This window comes from Rattus rattus, chromosome 1 (assembly GCF_011064425.1).
Source record: "Rattus rattus isolate New Zealand chromosome 1, Rrattus_CSIRO_v1, whole genome shotgun sequence".
NCBI classification, from domain to species: Eukaryota; Metazoa; Chordata; class Mammalia; order Rodentia; family Muridae; genus Rattus; species Rattus rattus.
In genome coordinates, this window is record NC_046154.1 from 267,429,005 (window position 1) to 267,455,882 (window position 26,878).

Consider the following 26,878-nt stretch of genomic DNA (forward strand, 5'->3'; position numbering starts at 1 on the left):
GGGTTGGCTCCGCCCCTACATTCTCACCCCCTAGCTGACCAGCCTTCCTTGTCCCACAGAAGGATTTGGTACCCGGTAGCCCGCATCATCCGGATCGCAGGCAGTCTGAAGTCCCCTCGTGGCCCTGTGTCCTCCACTCCCGAATCCTCGCGGGACCGTGGCGGGGCGCCGATCGCCTTGTGCAAGAAGCGAGGAACGTCAGAGAGGAAGTAGGTTGTGTGAGGAAGGCTGATCTCAAGCCACGATCTCTCCGCTGTCCTCTGTCCCGGGCCGGGTTGGCGATCGGTCGCTTGGCCCCAGAACCAGGAAATGGGCGCACTCCCGGCAGAGGAAGCTTGGGGAGCCCCACAGCCTCTGCGCGCTGGTCTGCCGCCCGGGTGTCTCGCTTGCTCGCAGTGGGGAGCATAGGAAGCTGACAGTCCATCAACAGGTAGAGGGAGAGGTAAGCGCAGGACAGATTGGAAGCAAGAGGGGACAGAAAAAGCAAAGCCCAAGAGAGCAAGAAAGCACCATTAGCTTTCGGAATGGACACAGTGGCCCCTAAGCAGGAGATTTTTAAAAAATCTGTTTTCCATTCCTGGGAGTAATCCTTCAAGATATAGGATATGTCAGAGAGCTCAGGTTTCCTTTACTCTCCTATTTTCATGCTATTTTGCTTCCTACATGTTCCAGACTGACCGAAGGCCAAACTTGGGCCTTCCAGTCTTGTCTTAGTCTTGTTTCCGGTTTAAACAGAAGAAAATAAATAAATAAACAAACAAACAAACTAGGAGACATCTTCGCACTCTATATCAGCATAGACTTCTATTGATTGCACTGCAGAATACGTCCAGCTCCGGGACACTAGAACCTCTACATACATCCATCTATATTTTTGGAGTCGTCTTCTAGCTGTACCTTCCTGCTTCTTTGTCTTTCCTCCCACATCCTATGGTCCAGGCAGCCCCTCTTAAGGTATGACTGTAGAGCTGTCTTCATTGCTCTCTGAACGTTCACTGTGAGAAGACAATCAAGTCTGAAGCATGTAAGACCCCGGGACTCCAATCCCTCATCTCTAACCTCACCTGCTTCTTGCTGTTAGGTCTCAAACCCAGGACAAACAGCTGAGATGCCTATCAGTATTGCCTAAGCAGATGCTGGCTACCAGGTTCTCCTAGCACCCCCTAGCCTCTGCTTGCTACAGGGTCCTCCTGGCTGACACCTCTGCCTTCTATGCTGAACTTCCCAGCTTCCCTTCCCTCAGTTCCTCTGGTCCCTCTATAACAGCCAATTTGGCTATGACAGTCCTTTGGTCAGTCTCACGGGGGCCACCACTCTCTCTCCCCCTCCCCGCCCCTTCCCCCCTCCCCCGCCCCCTCACATGGCGAGGCTCAGTCTGTGAATGTCTACTCTGGACTCTTCCAGATAGCTCTGTCTTTGCCTGTGGCTATGCTCTCCCGCACATACCTATAATAAACCTCCTCATCCCCTTCAGGAGCAACCAACCCCCCCTAATTTCTTTTCTCCAATCAAGCACTTCCAAGTTCTGTGCCTTCTACTCATTTTTCCTGGAAACTTTCCCAGCAGGCACCTCACCTGTGCCTTTCCTTAAGATCTCACGAGGCCCAGAATGACAACCCCTTTTAACCCCTTTCTCCCTCCACCTGACACTGCCTTATTTACCTTTCTATGATGGCGATAAACCACTAAGACCACCGCCACCTTGAGCTTAGGGGTCTTAGAAGGATAAGAGCCTATCTCGAGCACAGTGGGAGAAGGTGAATGGAAGCCCACAGGCTGACAAAATGGTTGGCGTGGAACAGCAGCTGAGCTCACATATTGAATGACAAGCAGGAAGCAGAGAGAGCACACTGGAAATGGCTCACACCTTGAAACCTCGAGCCCACCTCCAGTACCTTCCTCATCCTCCCTAACAGTCACATGGTGGTTTGAATACGATTGGCCCAGGGAGTGGCACTATTAGGAGATGTGGCCTTGTTGGAATAGATGTGGCCTCGTTGGTGTGTCACTTTGGGTATATGGGCTTTAAGACCCTTCTCCTAGACACATGGGAGGCAGTCTTCTCCTGTTTGCCTTTGGAATAAGATGTAGAACTCAGCTCCTCCTGCACCATGCCTGCCTGGATGCTGCCATGTTCCTGTCTTGATAATGGACTGAGCCTCTGAACCTGTAAACCAGGCCCAATGAAATGTCCTTTATAAGAGTTGAATTGGTCATGGCATCTGTTCACAGCAATGGAACCCTAACTAAGACAAGTCACCAACTGGGACCCAAGTACTCAAATGAGGGACACCTATGGAGTCCATCCCACTCAAATCACCCCAGGTGCTGTACAACAGACGGCTAAGTGTGCTCTTAGCTTGCTATCTTCTTCCTTCACTAGAATAAAACTTCGCTGTGTCCTGGCCTCCTTTTTTCTCTCTATTCTCCTTAACGCTCTATTTTCAGGCACCTGGATTAATATCTGTCACAAACAGGACACGTTTTGGTGAACGGACGACAGTATACACGTTAGTGGCCACTGAAGTCAGCGTTTAGGAATCATGGATGTCTCCTCGGCATCTGGAAGGTCTTTCGGTGGACGTATCAGGAACAAACGGAGTTGTCGTAGGATGAGAGTCATAGGGAGAGCTTATGTGGAACATTTTTGTTTGGGTATAGGGGGAAGTTCAGTAAGGAAAACATTTAAGATTGGGTGAAAGCATAAGGAAGAAGGAAACAAGGAGAGAAGCCAGAGTGGGAAGGAGTCAAACATTCTTATATAGGAGGAAGCTTTCTGGGCTTTGTTTGTTTGTTTTGGTTTTATTTTGTTGTTGTTGTTTTAGGTTTTTTGTCTTTATTTTTGTTGTTGTTTTGTTTTTCTTGTTTTTTTGGTCTGGTCCCTGTGTCTTTGGGCCCCATCTCAGTCTGGTTTGGGTTTGTTTGTGCCGAACCGGCGTTGTTCACAGACGACGGCACAAAGGCCAACCCCCTAGCAGTCAGAGCTGGTCTCCTTCAGTTCCTGAGCTCTGCAGCAGCCTAGGAACTGGGGCTGGTCCTGACGGATGCTAAGCTGCTTTGACGTGCAAGTTCTTCTGAGCTCTGAAGGGACAGAGAGGTTCACGGACGCAGAGCAGGCTCCAGTCTAGCTGCTTTAGTTCTGAGTCCCGGAAACACTCAGAACGGTAAGAGAGGGGCGAGCAGGATGGCCCATTGGTCTCCCCCTGAGGTCAGAGGTCATCCAAGCTGATTTGGTCTCCCCCAAAGGTCATAGGTCATCCAAGCTGATTGGTCTCCCCAAAGGTCAGTGATGGCCATTGGTCTTCCCCGGAGGTCATCCAAGCTGCTCTCCGGGGCCTAAGGGAACTGACTTCGACTGCCTCAAGGTGACAAAATGAGCAATGTAGAAGGAACCATAGGGTGCCTCAGAGGATGATCTATCCCAGGAGCCACAATAAAACATAGCGGATAGGAAAGATCCAAAACGTTAAGTCGGGAGGTAATAACTGTACAACCTCGTGGGGAACATTAAGAGGCAAAGTTAATGAGGGATTATTTTTAGATGGAGATTAAAATGAGTTGCGTTTATTAGTAAGGTTAAACGATGAGTTGTTTCTGCGTGGTGAAGAGTAGCATCACGGCAGAGTGCACGCGGGAGCCAATCTGCTTACCTCGTGGTGTGGGGAGCGGCAGAGTAAAAGGGGAGGGATGGAGAGATAAGACGGGGAACAGGGTCCACGTCCTTCGAGGCACACCCTTAATGAGCCTGTTCATCTAGTCAGGCCTCGCCTCCTAACGTTACCACCAGTTCCTGCATCCCATTAAGTTAGGACTCCATCCGTGGGTGGACACACTGATAGCTAGCTAGCAGGAGGGTCTTCATGACCCAAACATGCCATCCTCCCAACAATAGTGACAAACCCTCTCCAACAAGACCTTTAGGGAGATATTCCAATCCAAACCATACCGTACAACACCAGTATCTGTAATGGATAAGTCACATTTTGAACAGAATGAGTTTGGTCCCTAACTTGTGGAGCTTAAAGTCTAATGGCAGAGACATGTGGTAGGCGAGTAACTAATTATTTGATTATAAATGCATTGTGCAGTGAGGGGTGATTATTAGGTGTGATGGAGAGTGACGGCCAGAGAGACACGAGTCCTACATAGAAGCCTATACGCAGACAAACGTTCCCTTTTACGGTCTCAGAGCTTTTATGCGCTGCACCATTTGGATCTATGATGTGTCCAAGATTATAGAAAACAAATAGAAAGGAATCATTGAGAGAATAACACGAGTCTATTCCTCTTGGTTAATTGGAAGGAAAAGATCGTTGTCCGCTGAGAATAAGGGACAGAGAAAGCGGGGAGAGAGCTAAAATGGTCTCCAAAGACAAGGAGAGAAAAGTCAAAGGTTGAGAGTCCCGGAGGCCCGGTGGGAGGGCATGTTCCCATCAGTCTGTGCGGTAACCCAGAGCTGTGCTCAGCGTCTCCAAATGTTCCCATCAGTCTGTGCGGTAACCCAGAGCTGTGTTCAGCGTCTCCAAATGTTCCCATCAGTCTGTGCGGTAACCCAGAGCTGTGCTCAGCGTCTCCATATGCAAGAAACATCCGGAGATGTCTCTTAGCTGCCGCCCTCCAAGGTGGAATACTAGGAACCAGGAGGATGGAACAAATAAAGGTGCTATCAAGGGAGTAGCCACAGTGTCGGGCTACGGATTCCGCCTTACAGAAAGCAGTAAACCGTGCAGGTCTCACAGGCTCAAACCAGTTCTTCTCATGTGCTTCATAAATAGTAGGTGGGCGGGACATGACTTTTAATGCTATAAGAATTAGCTTCTTTTTTTTACTTTTACCACAGATTGTTGGGTAAAAATCTTTAACAGTAGGTGCTGCAGAGATGCCTCAGTGGTAAGCAATCTCGGCACTGTGCAGAGGACACAGGTTCAGGTCCCAGCACCCACATGGTGGCTCAAAATCGTGAACTCTAGTTCCAGAAGATCTGGCGCTCTCCTCTGACCTCTGCAAGCACCAGAAGGGCACATGGTGCACAGACATACACGCATGTAAAATACTCATAGACATGAAATGAAATAAATACGCCATTGAAAGCACTTTAATAATGAGTGAGTACTAATTGAAAAAAAATAAATTCAAAGCTAAGGCTCTTGTTAATTTAATAGATTTGACTCCTGAACACGGTCCCAGGTCTCTCTCCAATAAGCACGCTGCTTTTTATAAATTTCACCTGAAAAATCCCAGCCTCAGAATGAAGTTTTCCAGTGTTTGTGGAGAAGAAAAGGAGATCCTGGAAGGTGATTAGATGCCCTTCAATGGGAGATGGGTCAGAGTGAGAGCTCTGTGCTCTGATGGTCAGATGCCAGCATCTCATGCAGTACAGCAATCAAGGTATGGTGGGTAGCTTCTAGATGTCGTCTCTGAAACGGTTGTAAAGTTTTGTTGTTGTTTGTTTGTTTAAGACAGGATTTCTCTATGTAGCCCTGCCTGTCCTGGAACTCACTCTGTAGCTGAGACTGGCCTCGCACTCAGAACTCAAAGATCCACCTGCCTCCCCGAGTGCTGGCATTAAATGCATGCGCCACAACCACCGGGCTGACTTGTTGTAAAGTTGTGATAGGAATTTTTCATATTCCAGGTAGAAGATGAGCAAGCCTTTGACCCCGTCAACGTACGTACGCAGCCTCAATGTTGGAATCCTCAGGAAGCTGTCGGATTTTATCGATCCCCAGGAAGGATGGAAGAAATTAGCGGTAGCTATTAAAAAGCCATCGGGTGATGACAGATACAATCAGTTTCATATAAGGTAACGTGGTGTTTATTTTTCCTTTTTAAATCTTTTCCATCTCAGCGGGCATGACTGCTGTCTAACGTGACAGTTTAGAAGGCGAACCTACCTTTCTATCATGGCGGTGGTATTGGTAATATATAATGTTTTTGCATATAGAATTTTTGCTGGAATTGGCAGCGTGTCAGAGCTAAAGTTGCGAGCCCACAGTGTGTTTTTGAGCTAGAATCAAGCTCCCCACCTTTGCTCTAGTTCAGTTTGTTGAGCCAAGAACAGTTTACCCTGCTTCGGGCTCTGCGTGTCCAAACTTAAGAGACAAAAGGCTATCATAAGAATCGAAGCAAAAGGCCTGGATTGGGGTCCCCAGCTCGAAAAAAAAACAGAACCAAAAAAAAAAAAAAAAAAAAAAAGAATCGAATGTGATTTTAGAGTCTAAACTTTGCAGTATGTGAGCGAGGATGAGTGCCCAGACATCCTTACTCACCCAGGATTGTTGGATCTAGGATTTTCTAACTGCTTCCTGTCATCCCCGCTCTTAAGTTTCTCCTCGATTCAGTGAAACACCAGTTCCGATTTTAATTTTGGGCTTTGTTTCTTCAGTAAAACTCAGTATAGAATTTTGCCTTGCATATCATGAAAAGATAATTTCCTCCTAATTTTTTAATCAGTCTGGTGGGGACTCTAAAGCCTGGGATCCCATGTTGTCCTTCCAACAGATGTCTGCTCCCGTGAAGGCAAGCATCGAAAAGTACAAGGGGAAAGCTCGCCTTCAAACTTGAGAACTAGGTTTCCAAGGATAGTTTGTTGTTGGTTACATTAAGAATGAAAGGGGGGGGGATGTTGGGGATTTAGCTCAGTGGTAAAGCACTTGCCTAGCAAGCACAAGGCCCTGGGTTCGGTCCCCAGCTCCGAAAAAAAAAAAAAAAAGAATGAAAGGGGGCCTTCTGCAGCAGTTATTCCAGAGAGAAGGGGCTCTTCTGAACTGAACAGTGCCAAAATACTGTGAGGATGCCAGAGATTATGCAGTTAGGAGCCTGCAGCCACCAGTGAAGACTGGTTCCCACAAGGCTCATCAGGGCCCAAAAGTTAAAAGTTTCGTATACAAATACTATACACATCTAGGAGGAGAACGTTAACTGTTGCCAGTGACAGAGTCTGCTGTAGCCAAGGCTGGCCTCAAACTTGCGAGGCTAGCCTGGGACAGTGGATCCCTGGGCATCTATCCTGTAAGTGCTAGGATGGTAGGTGTGTACCAGCTTGAGAGGGGTACTTGTCTCGTGAAGAAAGGTGAAAGCTGAAGCACATCCCGTTATCCAAGTGGTCAAACTCTGTGCCACCATTTTGTGCCTCTGGGTGTGGTGTAGCAGGAAGAACGCATTACCTATCCTGTGTAGTTCCTACCCACCCCCCAAAAAAATTATGATCGAAATTACTAATTAAAAGTAGTCAGGTAAACTGGAGATGGTGAGACACAGACAAGATAACTGGCCTGCACTGTAGGGTGAAAGACAGACAGACAGACGGACAGACAGACGAGGGGGGTGGCGGTGAAAGAGCATTTGGAAGAGCACAGATGTGGCCAGATGTTACCATTTGACCAACTGGTAAACCTAGATGGAGAGTAAGCTGTTCGCTGTGCTATTCTCTCAAAAATTGTATTAAGTTTGAAAGTTTTCCAAATAAAAGCCTTGGAAGAAAAACAAAGTGGGCTGTCATGGTTAAGTTTTCAGTGTTACTTTCTAAAGCTAACTTTAAACTTTAAAGAACCAAAATGCAAAAAAGATGATTGCCCTTCTACTTAATTAAATATGGTTAAGACCTAGGCGTAGGCACATTCTGCTTCATCAAAGAGGCTCCTGCATTTGAAACTATGTAGCTGGAAGACTGAACGTGTAGTGTGAAGTGCATGTAAGACATTGCAATATAGCTAGGTGGTCTGAAAGTACACGCTTTGGCCAGAAGAGCTCTGAATTCAGATCTGAACTTGAGTACATTTGAGTGCCCTCTGTGGCCGACAGCTAAGCACTCCACCCTTCCCATCCTAGCAGTCTCACAGTAAACTAGTAACATTCGCAGACTGTCTCTACAGCTGGTTGTGTCGTGTAGATCCCTGAGTAAATATTCAGGAAACATTTGGTAAATAATATTAACTGGTTGGTTTCAGTGGCATGAGTGTGTGTGTGTGTGTGTGTGTGTGTGTGTGTGTGTGTGTGTGTGTGTGTTAAGTGTACATGCTTGTGGAGGCCAGAAGTCAGTATCAGGTGCTTTCCTTATCTCGCTCCATATTATTCTTTGAAACAGGATATTTCAAAGAGCTTGGAGTTTACCAATTCGTCTAGACCAGTGTGTGTAAAAGTAACTTTTATTTTCCAGATGTAATTGTCCTCTCAGAGGCTTAGTGCTGAAATGGCTCACCCTTTCTAGTTCTTTCTGAACTCTGGCTGGGTGGTTCAACTCAGCTGTTCTAGGTCCAAATTCCGCTCCAAGCTGACTGATTCAAACTGGCTTCTCTTGACTTCTGACCGAATTGCTCTGCATGGTCTCAAACTAACTCTGGCAATCTGTTCTAATCTCCTTGCTCCTTACCATGCTCTGGCTTTTCCTTCACCTATAACTTGTCTCTGTAAAACTGGGACAAGTTATAGGTGAAGGAAACCTTGCCTTGCTTCTCTTTCCTGTCTGTTCTCTGGAGAATTGGACGTATCCTATCTCTGACTCATTCTATCAGATCTTTCTCTGATTTGTCACTTTGTCTGCAACTCAAACATGAGTGCTTCCTTCTACAAACTAACTTTACTTTTATTGTCTTGGATTAAAGGTGTATATTAAGGGCATGTCAATATTCCAGCCAGAGGAATTAAAGGTGTGTACTCTTGCAGGAGGGATTAATGGCGTGGTGTACTAAGGGCATGGCTGTACTCCAGGCAGATCACACGGGTGTGTAGGTCTTTGGATGTGATCTCTTTCCAGAGCAGCCGCTGCCATCATCATCATCATCATCATCACCACCACCACCACCACCACCACCATCATCATCATCATCATCATCATCATCATCATCATCATCATCATCGGCAGCTCCTTTTCTGCTGTCTTTGCTCCTTGTTGGTGTCTTTCCTGGCTCTTACAGTCCCTTTCCTTCCCTGTCCTTAGGAGGCCCCGTGGCATAGTCAGAAGCAGATATGAGGTGCAGAGATGATCACCGATTTTCATATGAGCTCTCCTCGTGTATTAGCCTTTTTTCTTGCTTTTCAGGAGATTCGAAGCCCTACTTCAGACCGGAAAGAGCCCCACTTGTGAACTGCTGTTTGACTGGGGCACCACGAACTGCACAGTGGGCGACCTTGTGGATCTTCTGATCCAGATTGAGCTGTTTGCCCCTGCCACTCTCCTGCTGCCAGGTAAATGGGTGTGTCCAGAGCGTGAACAGCTGCCTGGAGTGCCGAATGGCAGACACAGAATCGGTTTATTGTTTCGTGTCATGCACAAACCAGACATTTGAGTCCGTTCCTCCTGCCAGCTCCCCCTAGCTTTTAACATTCCGGATACCTCATGCTGTGGACCATGCTGCTCAGGTGATGGACGCTCAAGGATTAGCCTGACCCCATCAACGTCAGGTGGGAGGGTATTTAAAGGGATGCAGAACACAGCCTGTAAGGATTTATTCTTTGGAGAGGTGTCTCTCTCTCCACTCCATTCAGCTTCACCTTGACAAGACTCTCTTCATGGCTTCCTTACACTGCGTCCCAGTGTGTTAGGATGGTTCTTCCCTCCTCATTACCTCACTGCTTTCTCCCTCTGACACACCAGGGGATCTCAACCATTACTGTGTGAAGAGTCTCCTAAAGTTCTTGTGGAGATTCCTGGACTCGGTGCCACACATCCTTAATGGGAGTCACAGCACTGAGTTTGATATCTAAGATGTTCTTTGTTCTCCCCCCACCTCTTTGTGTGTGTTTGTGTGTCAGTGTTTGTGTGTGTGTGTGTGTGTGTGTGTGTGTGCGTGTGTGTGCGCGCGCCAGTGTGTGTGTCTGGGTGTAGCCTGTGTGTGTCAGTGTGTCAGTATGTGTGTCAGTGTGTGTGTGTGTGTCAGTGTGTGTGTGTGTATGTGTGCTTGTGTGTATGTCACTGTGTGTCAGTGTGTGCCAGTGTATGTGTGTATATGTCAGTGTGTGTCAGTGTGTGTCAGTGTGTGTGTGTGTCAGTGTTTGTGTGTGTGTGTGTCAGTGTATGTGCATTTGTGTGTGTGCCTGTGTGTGTCAGTGTATTTATGTGTGTGTCTGTGTGTGTAAGTTTTGGTGTGTATCACTATGTGTGTGTTAATATGTGTGTCCGTGTGTGTCAGTGTATGTGTGTGTCAGTGTGTGTGTTTGTGTGTATGTCAGTGTGTGTGTTTGTGTGTGTGTGTCAGTATGTGTGTGTCAGTGGGGGTGTGTGTGTCAGTGTGTGTCAGCACGTGTGTCAGTGTCTGTGTTTGTGTGTTTGTCAGTGTGTGTTTGTGTGTGTCTGTGTCAGAATGTGTGTCAGTATGTGTGTGTCAGTATGTCAGTGTGTGTGTGTTTGTGTGTTTGTCAGTGTGTCAGTGTGTGTTTGTATGTGTCTGTGTCAGAATGTGTGTGTCAGTGTGTGTGTTCGTGAGACATTATCTCATGTAGCCCAGACCGACCTTGAACTTACTATGTAGTCAAGACCAAAGTTGAACTTGCTCCTCTTGCCTCCTCCAGAGTGCTGGGGTTTCAGGTGGGCACCGCCATGCCTGCTGGTTCTCTACTCTTAAATGAGCAGTATCTCCTAATTCCCTAATGGCCCTGAACCACTCTCGTAAACAATGTCACTCTGCCTATTCATTTTTATCACAGCCCCACAGCGTCTTACTGAGGTATCTTCCTGTGTTTCATGAGGATGTAGGAACAACGTCTGGAAGCTGAATATGAGTTCTTCTTTGTCATAGTTATGACAACATGACCACGGCGACTCATATAAGGGAAAAACGTTTAATTGGTGCCAGCTTGCAGTTTCAGGAATTTAGCCCATTATCATCATGGCTGGAAGCACGGTGACACACAGGCAGATGAGATCCTGGAGAGGTAGCTGAGCGTTCTACATCCAGACCAGCTGGCAGAGAGAGAGAAACTGGGCCTGGCTTGAGCATCTGAGACCTCAAAGCCCGCCCCCAGTGACATGATTCCTCCAGGAAGGCCACACCTACCCATAGCGCCACTCCCTCTGAGCCTATGGAGGCCATTTCTCATTCAAACCACGGCACTGTCTTTTCACACAACTTCTTCTTCTCTTCTTCTTCTTCTTCTTCTTCTTCTTCTTCTTCTTCTTCTTCTTCTTCTTCTTCTTCTTCTTCTTCTTCTTCTCCTCTTCCTCCTCTTCCTCCTCCTCCTCCTCCTCCTCCTCCTCCTCCTCCTCCTCCTCCTCCTCCTCCTCCTCCTCCTCCTCCTCCTCCTCCTCTTCTTCTTCTTCTTCTTCTTCTTCTTCTTCTTCTTTTTTTAACATCCAAAGCTTTTTTATTAACAGTAAGAGCCAGGATTAGTTTTTGTAGCCTCGGCTGGTCCTTTGGCCTCTGGCACGCTCGAACTTCCGGCCCTCGGAAGGAACATGGCTTTGGTGTGGCTGTGTGGAGTTCCTGGGGCCTTGCCAAAGTGCTGGTACACCTCTCAGTCCTTCGGAGGACCAGACAGGAGCACAGTGCCTCGGCCCTTGGGAGACTCCAGGGCCAGCTGGTCGAAGGTCAGGATCTTACTCCCGGCCTTGAGGATCCGACTTCGGGTCTGGTTGCTCCCCCTCAGTGCACACACCTTCAGCTTGGGCACTTCCAGAATCCGCACAACTTGTGACCGTCCCCACAACCACCGCAGTTTTGTTCTCCCTACCAGGAAGCTTCATCTTCCAGATCATTCAGGACAGGGACAGAGGTGGGCGGTTAGCGTGGCTCATAAATAACCTTTTCAGCACAACCCTATTGAAGGTGGAATTGGTCCGTCTGTCCAGAAACCTGTACAGCTTGACCAGCAGCCGCAGGTAGATGTCCTGGCTCTTGGGCTCCTTGCACCAAACCTTTCGGTCCTCATGGCAGCGAATGTCAACACCCATGACGGTGTCTCCCGCTCGGCCAGGTCCAGCTTCACACAACTTACTCACGCAGAAACTAATCCTGTCTTCTTGTTCGACAGATGCTGTTCCCCAAGCCGTCCACAGCCTACCTCCTAGAGAAGCAGCAACAGTGGCGCAGGCACACAGGCCCTGCCAGGAAAAGAACAGGGCAACCGTAACGCCTGCGCCTGCGCAGAAGCAAGAACCCAGCTGCGAGCCGCCCGACTCCTCCAGTCCAGGCCATCAAAGTGTAGAATTCAGCGACACTCGTACGTAACACTGCCTGTTCCTTTCCACTGGTGGGTCTGCCTTTGCGGTGATTTAAAGTTAGCCTCTCTCTGTCTGCGCAGCGGGCGGTGGCGCACTGGCAGCATCCTTCGATGTTTGCTCTCACTTAAGTTTATCACGTACCGTCTTCCTTGCATCCGTTGCTGTTCCTCCAGTAACTTGAGGCAACGGGACATGCGTGCAGGCACAACTGAGAAAGGAGACAAGTAGTTGTGGTGCTGTGCACCTGTGCTCCCCACACTTGGAAGGCAGAGGCTGGGAGGTCAGAAGTGTGAGGACAGCTTTGTCTGGACAGCAAATTCAAGGCCAACCTGGTCTATATGATACCGTGTCTCAAAACTAAATACATAAGACAATTTTTAGGTGTCACTAGTGCTTTGGGGGAATAGAGTGGACTTAGTCAAATAAGCATTTTAGGTAGGGGTAGAGTGTTTGATACAGAATCACCAAGGATAATTGCCATAATGACGGTTACAGTCCGTATTTCATGTGAGCATGAGTGTGTGTGTCTGTGTATGCGTGTGTATGTGTGCGTGTGTGTGAAGTCGTCACATTGAGAAAATGTCAGCTATTAAAGCCACGTTTCCTCACGCAAGCATCCTTTCCCTGTTGTGTCAATGCCGCAGGATTTTACAGTTTCTCATTTTATGAACTGAAGAGCATCACGAATGACTTCGATGAGCGACCTGTGTCTATCGGGGGCAACCGAATGGGAGAGGGGGGATTTGGAGTGGTGTACAAAGGCTGTGTGAACAACACAACCGTAGCGGTGAAGAAGCTTGGAGCAGTAAGTTGTCTCCCCTCCCCCCCTCAGAACGAGCTGCCGGCCACCCTCACGGGACTCGTTGTCCCGGTGATGACTCTCTCCAAGTAGACCCATCCTAGGCTGGCGCCTCTCTCATGTAGGAATCTATGGAGGCTTCTGAAGCCTACCCCTAGAGAAGGGAATAATCTCATCTGTGATGGGGACAGAGTCACAGGGTGAGGTTAAGAAACCTTCCACTACAATGGCTCATACATAGATTAAAAGAAAGATAGTGAGGAAATTGTATTGAATACTTTCGTATGACCTGTCCCATTTAGAAATAATGTTAGGTGCCACTGAGGTAGCTCAGTAGGTAAAGGCACTTGCCAGTGAGCTTTATAATCTGAGTTTGCTCCCTGGGACCCACAGGGTAGAAGAGGAGAATTGACTCCTATGCATTGTTGTTCAAGTGTGTGTGTGCACATGCATACACACTAAATAAATAAATGTAATTCAAATATATATATGCATATACAGTTACACACACACTAAATAAATGTAATTCAAAAATATATATGCATATACAGTTATACACACACACTAAATAAATGTAATTCAAAAATATATATGCATATACAGTTATACACTAAATAAATGTAATTAAAAAATATATATGCATATACAGTTATACACACACACTAAATAAATGTAATTCAAAAATATATATGCATATACAGTTACATACACACACACACACATATATATATATATGTGTGTGTGTGTGTGTGTGTGTGTGTGTGTGTGTGTGTGTGTGTGTGTGTGTGTTTTTCTGGGTAATCTTGTCTGTCCTGGAACTCGTTCTGAAGACCAGACTGGCCTCAAACTCACAGAGATTCTCCTGCCTCTGACTCCAGAGTGCTGGGATTAAAGGTGTGCGCACCATGCCTGGCAAAAATAATATATTTTTAAAATACATATTATGGGAAAAAGGAGCTTCCTTGTCTGTCCTTGGTTCCCGTTTCTGTAAGGGTTTTTACTTGTAATTTCTGATTAACTATATTATCAGTCTGTGGTTATATCTTTAATATGTCAATAGTGCACCTGCATGGACAGCATAGGCGCCCCTTGTCAGTTCTGTTGCGGTGGCTTTCATAGGATTTGATCCTCTTTTTCCGCCCGCATCTGCTTTCATCTGGTTACACAGAATTCTTTTAAAGATTCCTCTGTGGTGAAGTTTTCTATTTTGTGGGAAGGGCAAGGCCCTCCTGGTCTGAGTCTGGATGTTGGCAAATGGTTGGCCTTTAGCTAAAACCAGTTTGTGTAAAAGGCCCAACCTCTGTTTCCTCATCCCCGGTGACTGCAGCTGGAGTCCCCTGCTCCCCTAGAGAGACCCTTTACCAAGATTAACTCACTGTCACCCGAGGTCTTGCTATGCATAATAAACACCCTGAGTATCTGGGTTGCCCATGTGGCTCCATTTTACCTGACCCCACCTTCACGTTACTTATGTCTGTCTGTCCTTCTCAATCTCCTGTAGCTCCCTATCAGATTGGCCCAAGCATCCTGACCATGGCAGGACACTATTTCCATTTCATTTACTGTACTCTTATTGAACCCCGGGCCTTGTATAGGTTGGGACAGCACTGACCACTGAGCTACACCCCAGCCCTCTTAATGTCTCGCTCGGAGCAAAGATCAAGTTGCAGAGGGCACCCTTGAACACACTCTGTGAGCCAGGCAGGCCACGAACTTAACGTTCTCGGGCCTCAGCCTCCCACGTATGTGGGACTACACTTCTACACTACAAGACCCGGTTCGCCATGTGGTTTTTGAAGTAAGCAAGTCAGCCGAGGACTCCTGCTCTCTCTCTCCCCCTTCCAGTCACGAGGCTGTCATGCCGTGTTACAATATATACTTTTATCTTCACAGATGGTGGAAATCAGTACTGAAGAACTAAAGCAACAGTTTGACCAAGAAATTAAAGTAATGGCCAAGTAAGTGTTGATTTTCCAGTGCGGCCTGGGGCGAGGTGACGGCATAGGGCAAGGGACCTGGCTTCTCCACAAAGGGCAGACTGAAGTGTTTAAAGGATTGAGACAAACACTGTCGATTCTCCATGACCACACATTCTCACACGCCTGCACATTGAGGGCAGTCAGGGTTTTAAAATCACAGCAGAGTTACACAGGATTCCAAGCGTTTCCCATTCTCAGGGTTCCCGTCCCAAGAGTTCCTGACAGATCCGTGGTAGTGATTTAAGAAAAAGGAAAACCTATTTATAAATCCAAGACTGATGGCACACTCCCGTAATCCCGGTACTTGGGAGGTTGCGGTGGGAGGATGGTGAGTTCAAGGATACCCTGTGCTTGCGTTGCAAATTCCAAGACAGCCTGAACTATGCAGGAAGACCCTGTCTCAATAATAAATAAATAAATAATAAATAAATAAATAAAAAATATTTATAAAATGGCAGCCCCTCAGAGAAGCTAGAACCCACAGAAACCTAGGGAAATGCCATATGTGGAAATGTTGAGAGTATATTGATGCAGAGTGACCGAATCCAGTTTTTTCCGACTCTCCACAGTAGGGATACAGGTGAAGGTTAATGAAATGAAACAGGTGGGCCTCCACCTACTTTATAGGTAATAGAAACTCAACAACTATTAACTGTTTCTACTTTTAAAAATGCAAATTCGGGCAGGAGAGGTGGCTCAGTGGTTAAGAGCACTGCTCTCCCAGAGGTCCTGAGTTCAATTCCTAGCAACCACATGGTGGCTCACAACCATCTGTAATGGGATCTGATGCCCTCTTCTGATGTGTCTGAAGACAGCTACAGTGTGCTTATATATAATAAATAAATATATCCTTTTTTTAAAAAAAAATGCAAATTCAGTGGAAACAATTTATCGATTTATTTACACCTCTGAGGGTATTCCTTTTATACAAGGGTATACAGAATTATAGATGGCTTGGAATGAGGAAAATGAGTAATGGGACATCTCTCGTGTGCCATATGTGCTTCAGGTATTCATTAATTCTCGCAGCATCTATGTTGCGTGATCCTGTTACACGGTACCATGTTCTGTATGCAGGGAAGCCTGAAGCTGAGGTTGTCATCATGCCGTGCACCACATGTCCAGAAGGTGGCAGCACTGTGCTTTCGGATGAGGCCTGCGGCTTTGTTAACTCCGTGGCTTTTGTACTCACTTCTCTCAAGTGTACAAAAAATAAAAAATAAAAAGCAACCTAGATTGGGGACAAGTATGTGATTAAAGATCATAAATAATGAAGTTAAATATGGGTGAAGGTCGTTCCTACAAAGCAGTGCCTCTGGTCTGTTAGAGTTCTGTTACGTTACAAAGTTTCCAGATCTTGCAAATGCCCTGGGCAAAGATGGGCATCAGCCTCCCTCGTCCTGAACTAACCCGTCTCAGGTTCCACTGATCTGATCAAGCCCTGTCTACAGAACTGGGAACCGTTTGTTTCTGTCGTGGGCCGGTGTCACAGAAACCAGACCATTTTACAGGAAAGAACCAACAATTCCAAGGAGCATGTTAGCAGGTTGCGAGCATGCACCATATTGTTATACGATGTATCTGTGAATAGATACATAGATGCAGACAGGCGTCTCCTAGGTCTTCCCACTAAAACTCTTACTTATTATGACAGTTGCGCCACGGTGTCTCTTGTCACAGGTGTCAGCACGAAAACCTGGTGGAACTGCTGGGCTTCTCCAGCGACAGTGACAACCTGTGCTTAGTGTATGCTTACATGCCCAATGGTTCCTTGCTGGACAGACTGTCCTGCCTGGTAAGTCCCTTGTGACCCACTGTCTCGCTCTCTGTTCCTGTATCGGATTGCTAATGATCACATCCGGTCGGGACTTAAACCACATTAAATTAGCATTTCCACCTCTCTGTAAAACGCCGTAGTCCGCGTGTTGACCGGTATTGCCCGCTTAAGATGCAGAAGCGCGGGTCAAGGCTGGATGTGGAGGACATTCTGGCGTGTTTTTATATTCAAGCAAGGTGTGCAGAGTCCGTTTGATCTTAATTTGGGGTTCTTTCCTTTAGCAAACTTTTAAAAATTGTAACCCTAAATGCTTAGTCATGCAGCCCTTTCATCGGTTGCCCCCCCAGATAATTTTGTAATGTGTTTCCTCTGGACTTTTTTATTCCCAAGGATGGAACGCCACCGCTTTCCTGGCACATGAGATGCAAGATTGCTCAGGGTGCAGCAAACGGCATCCGTTTTTTGCATGAAAATCATCATATTCACAGAGATATTAAAAGGTAAGTCTACCGCCAGCAATGCCGGGAGGCCATCTTTAAAGAATAATCTTCTCTTTCTTTCGTTTGCTCTTTGCCTGTGTGTCTGGATTTGCAGTGGCTGGAGGGTCCCCCATCACTGGAAAACCCTCAGCACAGCAGACACCTATGATCCCCAGTGTTGTGAGAGCATCATGACCTGCCTTTCCTGAATCACCTTCAGCCTCCGTGGATACTTTTAGTCCTCCCCACTCTTGTTATTTACCTATGTATAGGTGCTGTGCATGATAAGGTTAGCAGCTGTAGCTCAGAACAGAGTTCAGCGTCAGTCAGATGATCACGAAAACAACCAGAGTTTCAAGTGTTATGTAGCGCTCGCTCAGTGTTGGTATGAAGAAGGGTTTTTGGAAGGAGCGATGTTTAAGCTGAGACCTGAACCATAAGAAAGCAGTTGGAGGGTTGCTGTGTCGAAAGTAAGAACATTCTGGAAAGAATAAGTGTATAGGATGGACTACTGTTCATATAAGAAGGAATATGAAGGGCTGGAGAGACGGCTCAGTGGTTAAGAGCACTGACTGCTCTTCTAGAGGTCCTGAGTTCAAATCCCAGCAACCACATGGTGGCTCACAACCATCTGTAATGGGATCCAATGCCCTCTTCTGGTGTGTTTGAATATAGCTACAGTGTACTCACATATGAGAGAGAGAGAGAGAGAGAGAGAGAGTGAGAGAGAGAGAGAGAGAGAATATGAATATGAAGGCATGATGAGTCACCGTCACCGAAAGTGAAATGATTACAGTGTGACTGGTGTGTAGGAAGTGTCAGGTAGGAGGCATGAGAGGAACTTAAAAAGATGACTGGGGACCCTGGTCCTATAGTGCCTAGCCAACCAAGGCAAGGGTAGGATCGTAAATGTAACTGGTTGCTGTTGAAAGCTGTATGACAGCAGCCCAGTATTCAAGTTTGGTGAGTCCCTTCTAGAGCGGAGCAGTTTAAAATGACTGATTTAAAAGTGATTGGTTAGATTGCTATAGACATCTTGGTAGACAGAGTTCACATGAGTAGAAGCAGGCAAAGAGGAACAATGAAGATATCTTAGCTGTAGAGGGCCCAGGAAAGGGCTTTTTGGTAAGGACCGTTGAACTTACAGCATCCACAGTTGCGTTCTGGGAATGACTGTGGAATGACTCACCTGAATAGAAAGGACTGGAAGGGGTCTAGCCTGGGGTGTGCCTAGGAGAGGTGCACATGCTGAGTTTGAAATTCTTTTGAGGCACGGAAGTATAGAGGCTTAGCAGACAGCATGATATATATGGTCTGAGCTGAACATATCAATGTGTATTTATACACTTGTATAAATGTATATAGCACTCGTACGGTCCTGATGCTTGAAGGGCTATCGTGCAGTCAAGGAAAGATTCAGCCTAAGGGCCCAGGATTAAATCCCAAGGGCTCCTAAGACATAATCCCCAAACAAAGGGGAGCAACAGTCTCCAAAAGACACCTAATAGGTTATACAAACCCAGAGGTAGATGAAAGCCTGCATGTGGAGTGTTGGGAGTGTACTGTCTCCAAAATAAAGTAAAAGTTTGCCAAGACGGGTGCAGAAGAAAGTTAACCCATTGGGTCAGTGGTGACTTTCCAGTTAGGAATGGAGTTGGAAGTGGGCTGTATGGAGGAGAGAGTGGAAGGAAGAAACCTAGGAGGGAAACATAAACAGGCATTTGGTGCTATTATCTGATGTTGTGACACCTGAAGCAGATATGTTTAGGAAACCTTTAGGATGGCCAAGGCCAGTGAGTTCTTACAGAGCCATAAGAAAGATCTAAAGATAAGAGGAAAAGGTTACAATGGAGAAGAACTAGACAATCCATAAACTAAGGTGTTGGAGAAGAGAGGGCTGGATCGGAGGCTACCCCGTCTCTGTGTCTTACGTAGTGGGAAAATGCCCAAGGTCTCTTCCGCTCTTCCTGTGTATTCTATGTCGTGCCATTGCAAGGTTTGCTGGGTGTGCCTAAAAATTCTGCACTTCCCATCTATTCCCAAGATTCTAGACTTCTGTTAACTTGATCAACTTTACTCCAAGCCCCGCTTCTCGATAGAATGAGTTTGTACTAGGCCTCAGCCATTCACGACCACACGGCCAGGTTAACGTCCTAAGAGGCATATTTGATAACATCAGTCACCTGTTGAGATAAATATTGTGACATCCCGGCCGCAGGTTCAATGCCCACCTCTGTGCTTATGTTCCTGAATGAAAGACACACACACTGCCTTTATACGTTAATACGCCTTAGACAGCTCAATAGCTGGGCCACTGCCTAACCTCCACATGGTTAATCCCAAGTTATTACTCACTAATTCTATGTTCTACCTTGGCTGATCTAGACCCAGAGGGCTGTCCCACTGGGTCACACTCTGGACTGCGCTCTCCCAGCTCCTTCACAAGGTGGCCAGGCCTCTCTGTCCTGCAGTCTTCTCAGGCATGGCAACTCTCCTCTCCTCCACACTCCTTCTCTCCCTCCTCCTGGTCCCAAGCATAGGAATCCTAAAATCCCGCCTCTGTCTGCCCTGCCCAGCTATTAGCTGTTGGCATCTTTGTTTACCAATCAGAACCCACTGGGGGGCAGGTTCCCAGAAGCTACTGCAGACACTCTCATACAAACAGTTTTGGGGGGACATTTTAGCATTCGTAATACAAGCAGCTACAGTCGCCCAGTGTAAACCTGAAGCGTGTCCCAGCGCTCTGTATAAAGTCCAGATTCTCTCTGTGTGGTCCATGGTTTCTTGAGTGACCATGGACACCGCATAGTCTGTGCTTCAACCACCTGCTGAATGCCTTTCTTCCCTCCTAGAGCCATCCACTTCAGTCTAATAACTCTTTCAGGGTAAGCATGCTTCTCACCTGCTCTTCACAACCCTTCTTGAGTCACCTGATCAGAAGCATCCTCTCAGCCTTCAGCACTGAACATTACTATCATGTGATCTTCGTTGGTTTTTTTTTATAAATTGTTCCTATGCCCCTGTCACAAACTGGTCTGTGGCTCCCCCTCTCTCTCCCCTGTTAAGTATTCAAGTTAAATACTAAAAACTACAGGAACCCTCAGGAAGAAAATACATATAAATGAATGCATGCGGTAAATGGATGAAGATCTTTTAGCTCTGTATAGTCTTTAAGATTCCAGGGAGTACAGCGTGGCGTGAAGGCACGTTTCTTTTATCCTAGCATTCCCGGGGCAGATGCAGGCAGACCTCTGTGAGTTCAAGGTCAGCCTGGTCTACATAGTGAGTTCCAGAGCTGTCTCAAAAATGTGTGTGTGTGTGTGTGTGTGTGTGTGTGTGCGTGCGCGCGCGCGCGTGCATGTGCACGCCCATCTCAGAAGGTACAAAGGAAGGACAGGTGAAAGATAAAAAAATGGCAGTGGTTTGGTTAAAAATTTGTTCCTAAACGTACTGAGAATCATTAGGAAAGGAGTCAAGAAGTTACCTTTGACTCATCTCAAACCCTGACACAGAAAGACAAATATCACATGTTCTCACTCATTTCTAGAAACTTATCTCAGAGGACTTTGGAACGCAGGAATGTTTGACAGGGAGGTCAGGAGGGGCGATAGAAACGTCATTAGACAAGGTTGAGCCATGGCTTCTGAGTCCTCCTCAGCTCAGTAGAACTATAGGCTAAGACAGCCTGTGAGAGCTCTGTGTGTGGCCGTGAGAGAGAACACAGAATCCCAGCACATCAAAATGGCTATGACTGTAGGGACTGATGTGCTTCCAAGCCCCATGTGACTCTTGGATGCTGTGGACAAGACTGAGCTGTCATGATGTACTACGTAAGGCATGCAAATATACCCCATTGGAAAGTTAATTCCCAAAAATGGTGCCTTTGACTTAGGAATATAGCTCGGTAGTAAAGCCACTGCCCAGCTTCAGTGAAGTTGTGGGGTACTTAGCCACCAGAACCACTTAAAGAAAGTTTTAAAGAGAAAAGCGCCATTTGGAAGGCTTTGTGTGCTATTACTAGTAAAGAGCTGTCTGTGACGTACTGAAAATACACCTCCCTTAAGAGGAAATTTTATTATGTTTTTATTCCCTCAAACATCTCTCTCCAAGATACAAAAAGGAAAGCAATTATTTTTCTCTTGCTGTCATCTGAATAATTGACTGATTTAAATATATTTCAGTCTGCTCTACTACACATATATGATGACACACAATGTGACTGCGTGTGTGTGTGTGTGTGTGTGTGTGTGTGTGTGTGTGTGTGTGTATGTGTTACATATACCTCTTCCTAAGAACCTGTTGGACATCCTAGGTAAGAAGAATGTTTTCTACCTTCAAATTTAATTTCTTTTCCAGTGCAAATATCTTACTAGACCAAGACTTTACTGCTAAAATATCTGACTTTGGGCTTGCACGGGCTTCCGCGAAGCTTGCACAAACGGTCATGACCAGCCGAATTGTGGGCACAACGGCTTATATGGCGCCCGAAGCTTTGCGAGGAGAAATAACACCCAAATCTGACATCTACAGCTTCGGTGTGGTACGTGATCACCGTCTTTGTTGTTTTGCGCGTATTTCTACAGTGTGTGTAGGTGTACATGCCACAGCATACGCACAACAAGGGCCTGAGGGTAGCTTTCGGGAGCCAGTTCTCTCCTTCCACCCCGTTGGTTCCAGAGATCAAATGCAGGTCGCCAGGCTCGGTGGCAAGTGCCTTTACTTTGCTAAGCCATCTTTCCAAACAATGATCGTTCTTTTTAAGTCGTGAATTAAGTTAGAATATTTTAGTGCGTGTCTCTTTTTTCCCTCTCTTATATAAATTGTATAAACTATTCACGTTAGCCTCTAGTTACACCAGAAAGTTTACGAGCGACTCCCAATATGTAAAAAGTTTGAGTTGATTTCTTTTGAACAACTGCAAGAAAACACTGTCTCACCCGTGAATCCAAATGAAACTTAAACTGAGCCAGTGCACAAAGTTAATCGTGTCACATAAGGCAGGCTTCTTTTCTCTTCCCCTTTCTGTCATTTTATAATCTAAGAGCCGGAGGCAGAGAATTCGGGGTAAGATCACTGAAGCTATGTCTTCGTCGTCTTAGTTCTCCACATGGGTCTCATTTATGGGACCTTCACTCCACCACAATGCTAAGGCACAGTGTTGCGAAAGTGTGGCTACTGGTTAGAGAACAAGAATCTCCTGAGGGCCCTGTAAGACACTGGAACCCTGGAAACTCCCAGAACAGATGTTGAGTAGAACTTCCGTGACCCTGTGACCCGCCACTATCTGTGCTCCAGGCCGCTGGTTAGCACAAGAAAGCCTCGCTTGGGAGGTTCAAGTCCCTGCGCTCAGTCCCTGCTCCTTTTCATTTTGACTTGGTGTCCCCAGTGTTCTGCTAATGGATCCCTTTGCCCTCCTAGGTTTTATTGGAGCTGATAACCGGACTTGTGGCTGTGGATGAAAACCGTGAACCTCAACTACTAGTTAGTAGCTCACTCCTTTTCGTCAGTCTGCTCTCTTGCCTTCATGGTCTTTGATGTGGGTAAATCTGGCACATAGGAACGGCATTTCCTGACATAATACTGCCTGTGTGTACTCACACTGACAGAGCACAATGTATTCCCAATCTTGGGTTTGCCTAAAATTGTGTGTGTGTGTGTACAATTTATTTATTATATATAAATACACTGTAGCTGTCTTCAGACACACCAGAAGAGGGCATCAGATTCCATTACAGATGGTTGTGAGACACCATGAGGTTGCTGGGAATTGAACTCAGGACCTCTGGAAGAGCAGTCAGTGCTCTTAACCGCTGAGCCATCTCTCCAGCCCAGCCAGACTGTATTTGTGAATCCTGAAAAGGTCATCCATATATTCTTTGTCCTTGTGTCTTTGTGGGCAAAATGAGAAGAAAGTTTATTTACCCATAGTTTATGACTTTCCAGTATATTACAGTCTGTGGTGTAGAAGCCCTGAGTGGTGAGACCGCCTTCAGGTCATGGGGGCGGGGGGGGGGGAATCATAGCTTCTGTTTGCTTCTGCATATGAATATAAATGCCAGTAAAAGCTCTTTATTTCATCATGGGGAGTTTATTTGCAAAGTTAAAACGCTTCCCTCCTGTCCCCCCTTTCCTAGCCTTCCAACTTTTATATTGAACATTCGATTGATAATTTATAAGTAGATGAGCTAAATGGTAAGTAAACTATGAATAAATTATGCTATGTCACATATATATATTTAAAAATATCTAAAGATACATATCATATATAAATGTTTCTCAAAATTAACAACTGTATTCCTCTTATTCTAATTTACTCCTAGGCACTAATAGAGCAGAACAGTATGAACAGTTCAGACAGTAGATATACACTAGATTGTGCCCCAGAATTAGGGTAGACCATCAGGAGGCTTGACTGCCTTGTTCAGTCTTGGCACCAGGGCTGGAGAGATGGCTCAGCAGCCAGGAGCTCACAGGGCTTTACCAGAGTTCAGAGTTTAGTTCCCAGCATACACGTTAGGTGCCTCGTAACTGCCCATCACCCCAGCTCCAGGGGCTGATGCCTCTGACCTCCACAGGCACCCACACACACAGACAATTAAAACAGAACTTAGAAATGACAGCGAAAATCTTCATGCCAGCACTAATCCCAGTAAACCGTAGTGTGTGAGACTGTTACAAATGTCCACCATAAAACGGAGACATCCACGGTCTGCTGGGAATGTAATGTTAAAACAGCATATGTAGGGCTGGAGAGATGGCTCAGTGGTTAAGAGCACTGACTGCTCTTCCAGAGGTCCTGAGTTCAATTCCCAGCAACCACATGGTGGCTACGACCATCTGTAACGGGATCCGATGCCCTCTTCTGGTGTGTCTGAAGACAGTAACAGTGTGCCTATATAATAATAAATAAATCTTTAAAAAATATCATATGTAATATAATTACTTTGGAAGATGTTTATGAGGATATTCTAACGGCATTCAAATTTATCAAATGGCTCTTGCCCAGTTTGCACAAGTCCCTCCACTGCATCCCTAGTACCAAAAAAGCAAAACAAACAAAGCTCTGCAGGACAAGGAGAGAGAGACGGGGTTGGGGTGATAACCCTTGCCTCACCAAGCCCGGCTTCTGTTTCAGGCAAGCTTGCCTATGGAAAGGCGTGCCTACATATACCTAGATCTTTCTCCCCTTCAGAATGTGCAAAAGCCACCACTTTGGCTTGGTGAGAATGAAATACAGGGTCTCTATGACTCATAAGTTTGCACAGCATCCTTTAGTAGCGAAAGTGTAAAACTCAGGAAGCATTAAACCTTTGAGTGCAGTATGGCTAGAAAGCCCTAAGATTGTAACCTGAATACAGCTAAGAGTGGTCTGTCAGGGAACCTTTTCACCATTGCCTGTGAGGTTCCACAATCCATCCCTTTTAGAAGACTTTTGGAATGTTAAGCACCACCCCTTACCCATAATCCTTTCTTTCAATATAAGTTTCTTTGAGCTACTACAAAATATACCATGAACTGGGTCTCTTAAAAAAAGAAATACAGTCTCTTGGTAGGAGCTGGAAGTCTGAAGTCAAAGTTTGGTAAGACCATGAGCGCCTTGAGAGTCCAGGAGAGACTACTCCCTGCCTCTTCAGGTTCTAGTGGCTTCTTGTAGCTTTGGCTTATAGACCTGTCACTGTGGTCTCTGGTGGTCAAATTTTCTCCTGGGTCTTTTTTCTTTCTCTCATGTGTGTGTGTGTGTGTGTGTGTGTGTGTGTGTGTGTGTGTGTGTGTGTGTGTGTGTGTGTGTGTACATATATATGTATGTGTATATACATACACTTGACATTGAAGTTAGAGCACGCATACTTGATTAACCCAGTTAATGTTTTATGGCACTGATAAAACACCATGATCCAGGCAACATACAGAAACAAAAAAGAAAAAAACGGTGTATTGGGACTTACAGTTCCAGAATCTTTTATGGCAGGGGGCTGTGGTAGCAAGTGGCGGGCATGGCTGCAGGAACAGGAAGTCAATGTCTTGCATCTTAAACCACACACACAAAACAGAGTGAACTGGGAACGGAGTAAAGGATTGAGCTCCCAAAGCCCGCCCCCTAGTGACGTACTTCCTCCATCAAGGCCACACCTCCCAAGCCTCTCAGAAAGCACCACGAATTGAAAACCAAAAGAGCTTAAGGGAACATTCCGTTCAAAGAGCTGCACTCAAGATGACCTCCCATTTCAGAGGTCTACAGAGATCATTTTCTTTCCACACGAGGTCATATTTATGGACTCCAGGAACCAGGACACAGACATGCACAGATCCATGTTTCTCCCATCTCCTCCTCATTCATCTCCCAATCTCCCGGTCCTTCTTTTCGATTCATCAGTCTGAGTCCCTGATGATAAGGACAGGGTGCCTGGAACCAGAAGGCGGAATTCTATTCTCAGACATACATCAAGAAACTGATGACTCTGAGCTGGCAAACACTGCCAACAAGAATAGGATTAGTTAGCTCATCCCAGAAAGACAAGAATTATAAAGCACATGCGAATAAAGCTAGTAAACCCGTAATGGGTGACTATGTATACGTTTCCTTACGTAACATCTGACCCGTACGGCTCCAATTCCTAATGGGGTTACAAAAAATACTGAGGTGAGTCGAAATAATTTAAATGTATATTCCAATTTCTTTAACTTTGAAGCATTTAACCGAGTTTTTATATCGTTTTCAAGCTGGATATTAAAGAAGAGATTGAAGACGAGGAGAAGACGATCGAAGATTACACAGACGAGAAGATGAGCGATGCGGACCCTGCGTCCGTCGAGGCGATGTACTCTGTTGCTAGCCAGTGTCTGCACGAGAAGAAAAACAGACGGCCAGACATTGCAAAGGTATTCCTTCCGCAGCCACGTACACAGTGAGGGGTGTGGCGCGCTATCCTTTACTAAGTATCCATTTCAAGGCATCTGAGTAACCTGGTTCTTTTGTTCTCTTTCTCTTTGAAAGGTTCAACAGCTGCTACAAGAGACGTCTGCATAAAACTAATGAAGTAAACATAGACGTTTTTACTTCCCGCCGTCCTGGGGACCGGAAAAGCACTTTGACACTGAGCTGCATCACCTGCCTGTTGTTTGCGTTTGTTTTTGTTTTTTCCTGAGCGCGCTTTGTCTTTAACGAGGCAGCATATTGCGCTGTACTGGTTAGTTGATGAATGTGTTGGCGTGGTAGCACTTGTCCCCGCCCACTTAGTACGGCGCTCATTTCAACCTTACCAGTGTACAATGAACTAAAGATTCAGGAAATCAGCCCAGTGCTTTACAGAGATGCTAGGGTTATTGGGGAGTGGAGGAGGTGAGGTAAGACAGGGTTTCTCTGTGTACCCCTGGATGTCCTGGAACTTGCTCTGTAGACCAGGCTGGCCTTGAACTCAGCAATCTGCCTGCCTCTGCCTACTTCATGTTGGGATTGAAGGTGTGTGCCTTCCAGCTGGGGATCGAGGTTTGAAGCTCAGCAAACCCCACTAGTAATTTCCTGCAAAGCTTTGGACCAGCTCTTAGCTACTATAAGCGTTAGTTTTGGCTTTTGTTTTTTGTTATGAACTTCGTGCTCCTGTAAATAGCTCCTCACCTATGTCCCTGTAAGGAACCTCTCCCCACAGTCCCTATAACCCCAACTAAACTCGTTGGTTCAACCATGTA

General features: G+C 46.2%; 1 protein-coding gene and 1 pseudogene across 1 annotated transcript; one reads left to right on the forward strand and one right to left on the reverse strand.

Annotated features, from left to right (window-relative positions):
• Irak4 (interleukin 1 receptor associated kinase 4) lies at window positions 1–26,878 on the forward strand. Its single transcript, XM_032885458.1, has 12 exons — window positions 1–209; window positions 5,636–5,803; window positions 9,041–9,186; window positions 11,968–12,156; window positions 12,802–12,962; window positions 14,850–14,914; window positions 16,616–16,730; window positions 17,103–17,212; window positions 21,548–21,731; window positions 22,610–22,672; window positions 25,913–26,071; window positions 26,187–26,878. The coding sequence occupies exons 2-12, from the start codon at window positions 5,643–5,645 to the stop codon at window positions 26,217–26,219; spliced, it is 1,386 nt and encodes a 461-aa protein (XP_032741349.1). The 5' UTR covers window positions 1–209; window positions 5,636–5,642; the 3' UTR covers window positions 26,220–26,878.
• Window positions 11,287–11,887, reverse strand: LOC116884317 (annotated as a pseudogene).

Coding starts and splice junctions, on each gene's coding strand:
- Irak4 (XM_032885458.1), top strand. CDS start 5,643: ATGAGCAAGCCTTTGACCCCGTCAACGTACGTACGCAGCCTCAATGTT. Junction 12,157..12,801: donor TGTAGAATTCAGCGACACTC/GTACGTAACACT, acceptor TCAATGCCGCAG/GATTTTACAGTTTCTCATTT. Junction 12,963..14,849: donor CGGTGAAGAAGCTTGGAGCA/GTAAGTTGTCTC, acceptor TTATCTTCACAG/ATGGTGGAAATCAGTACTGA.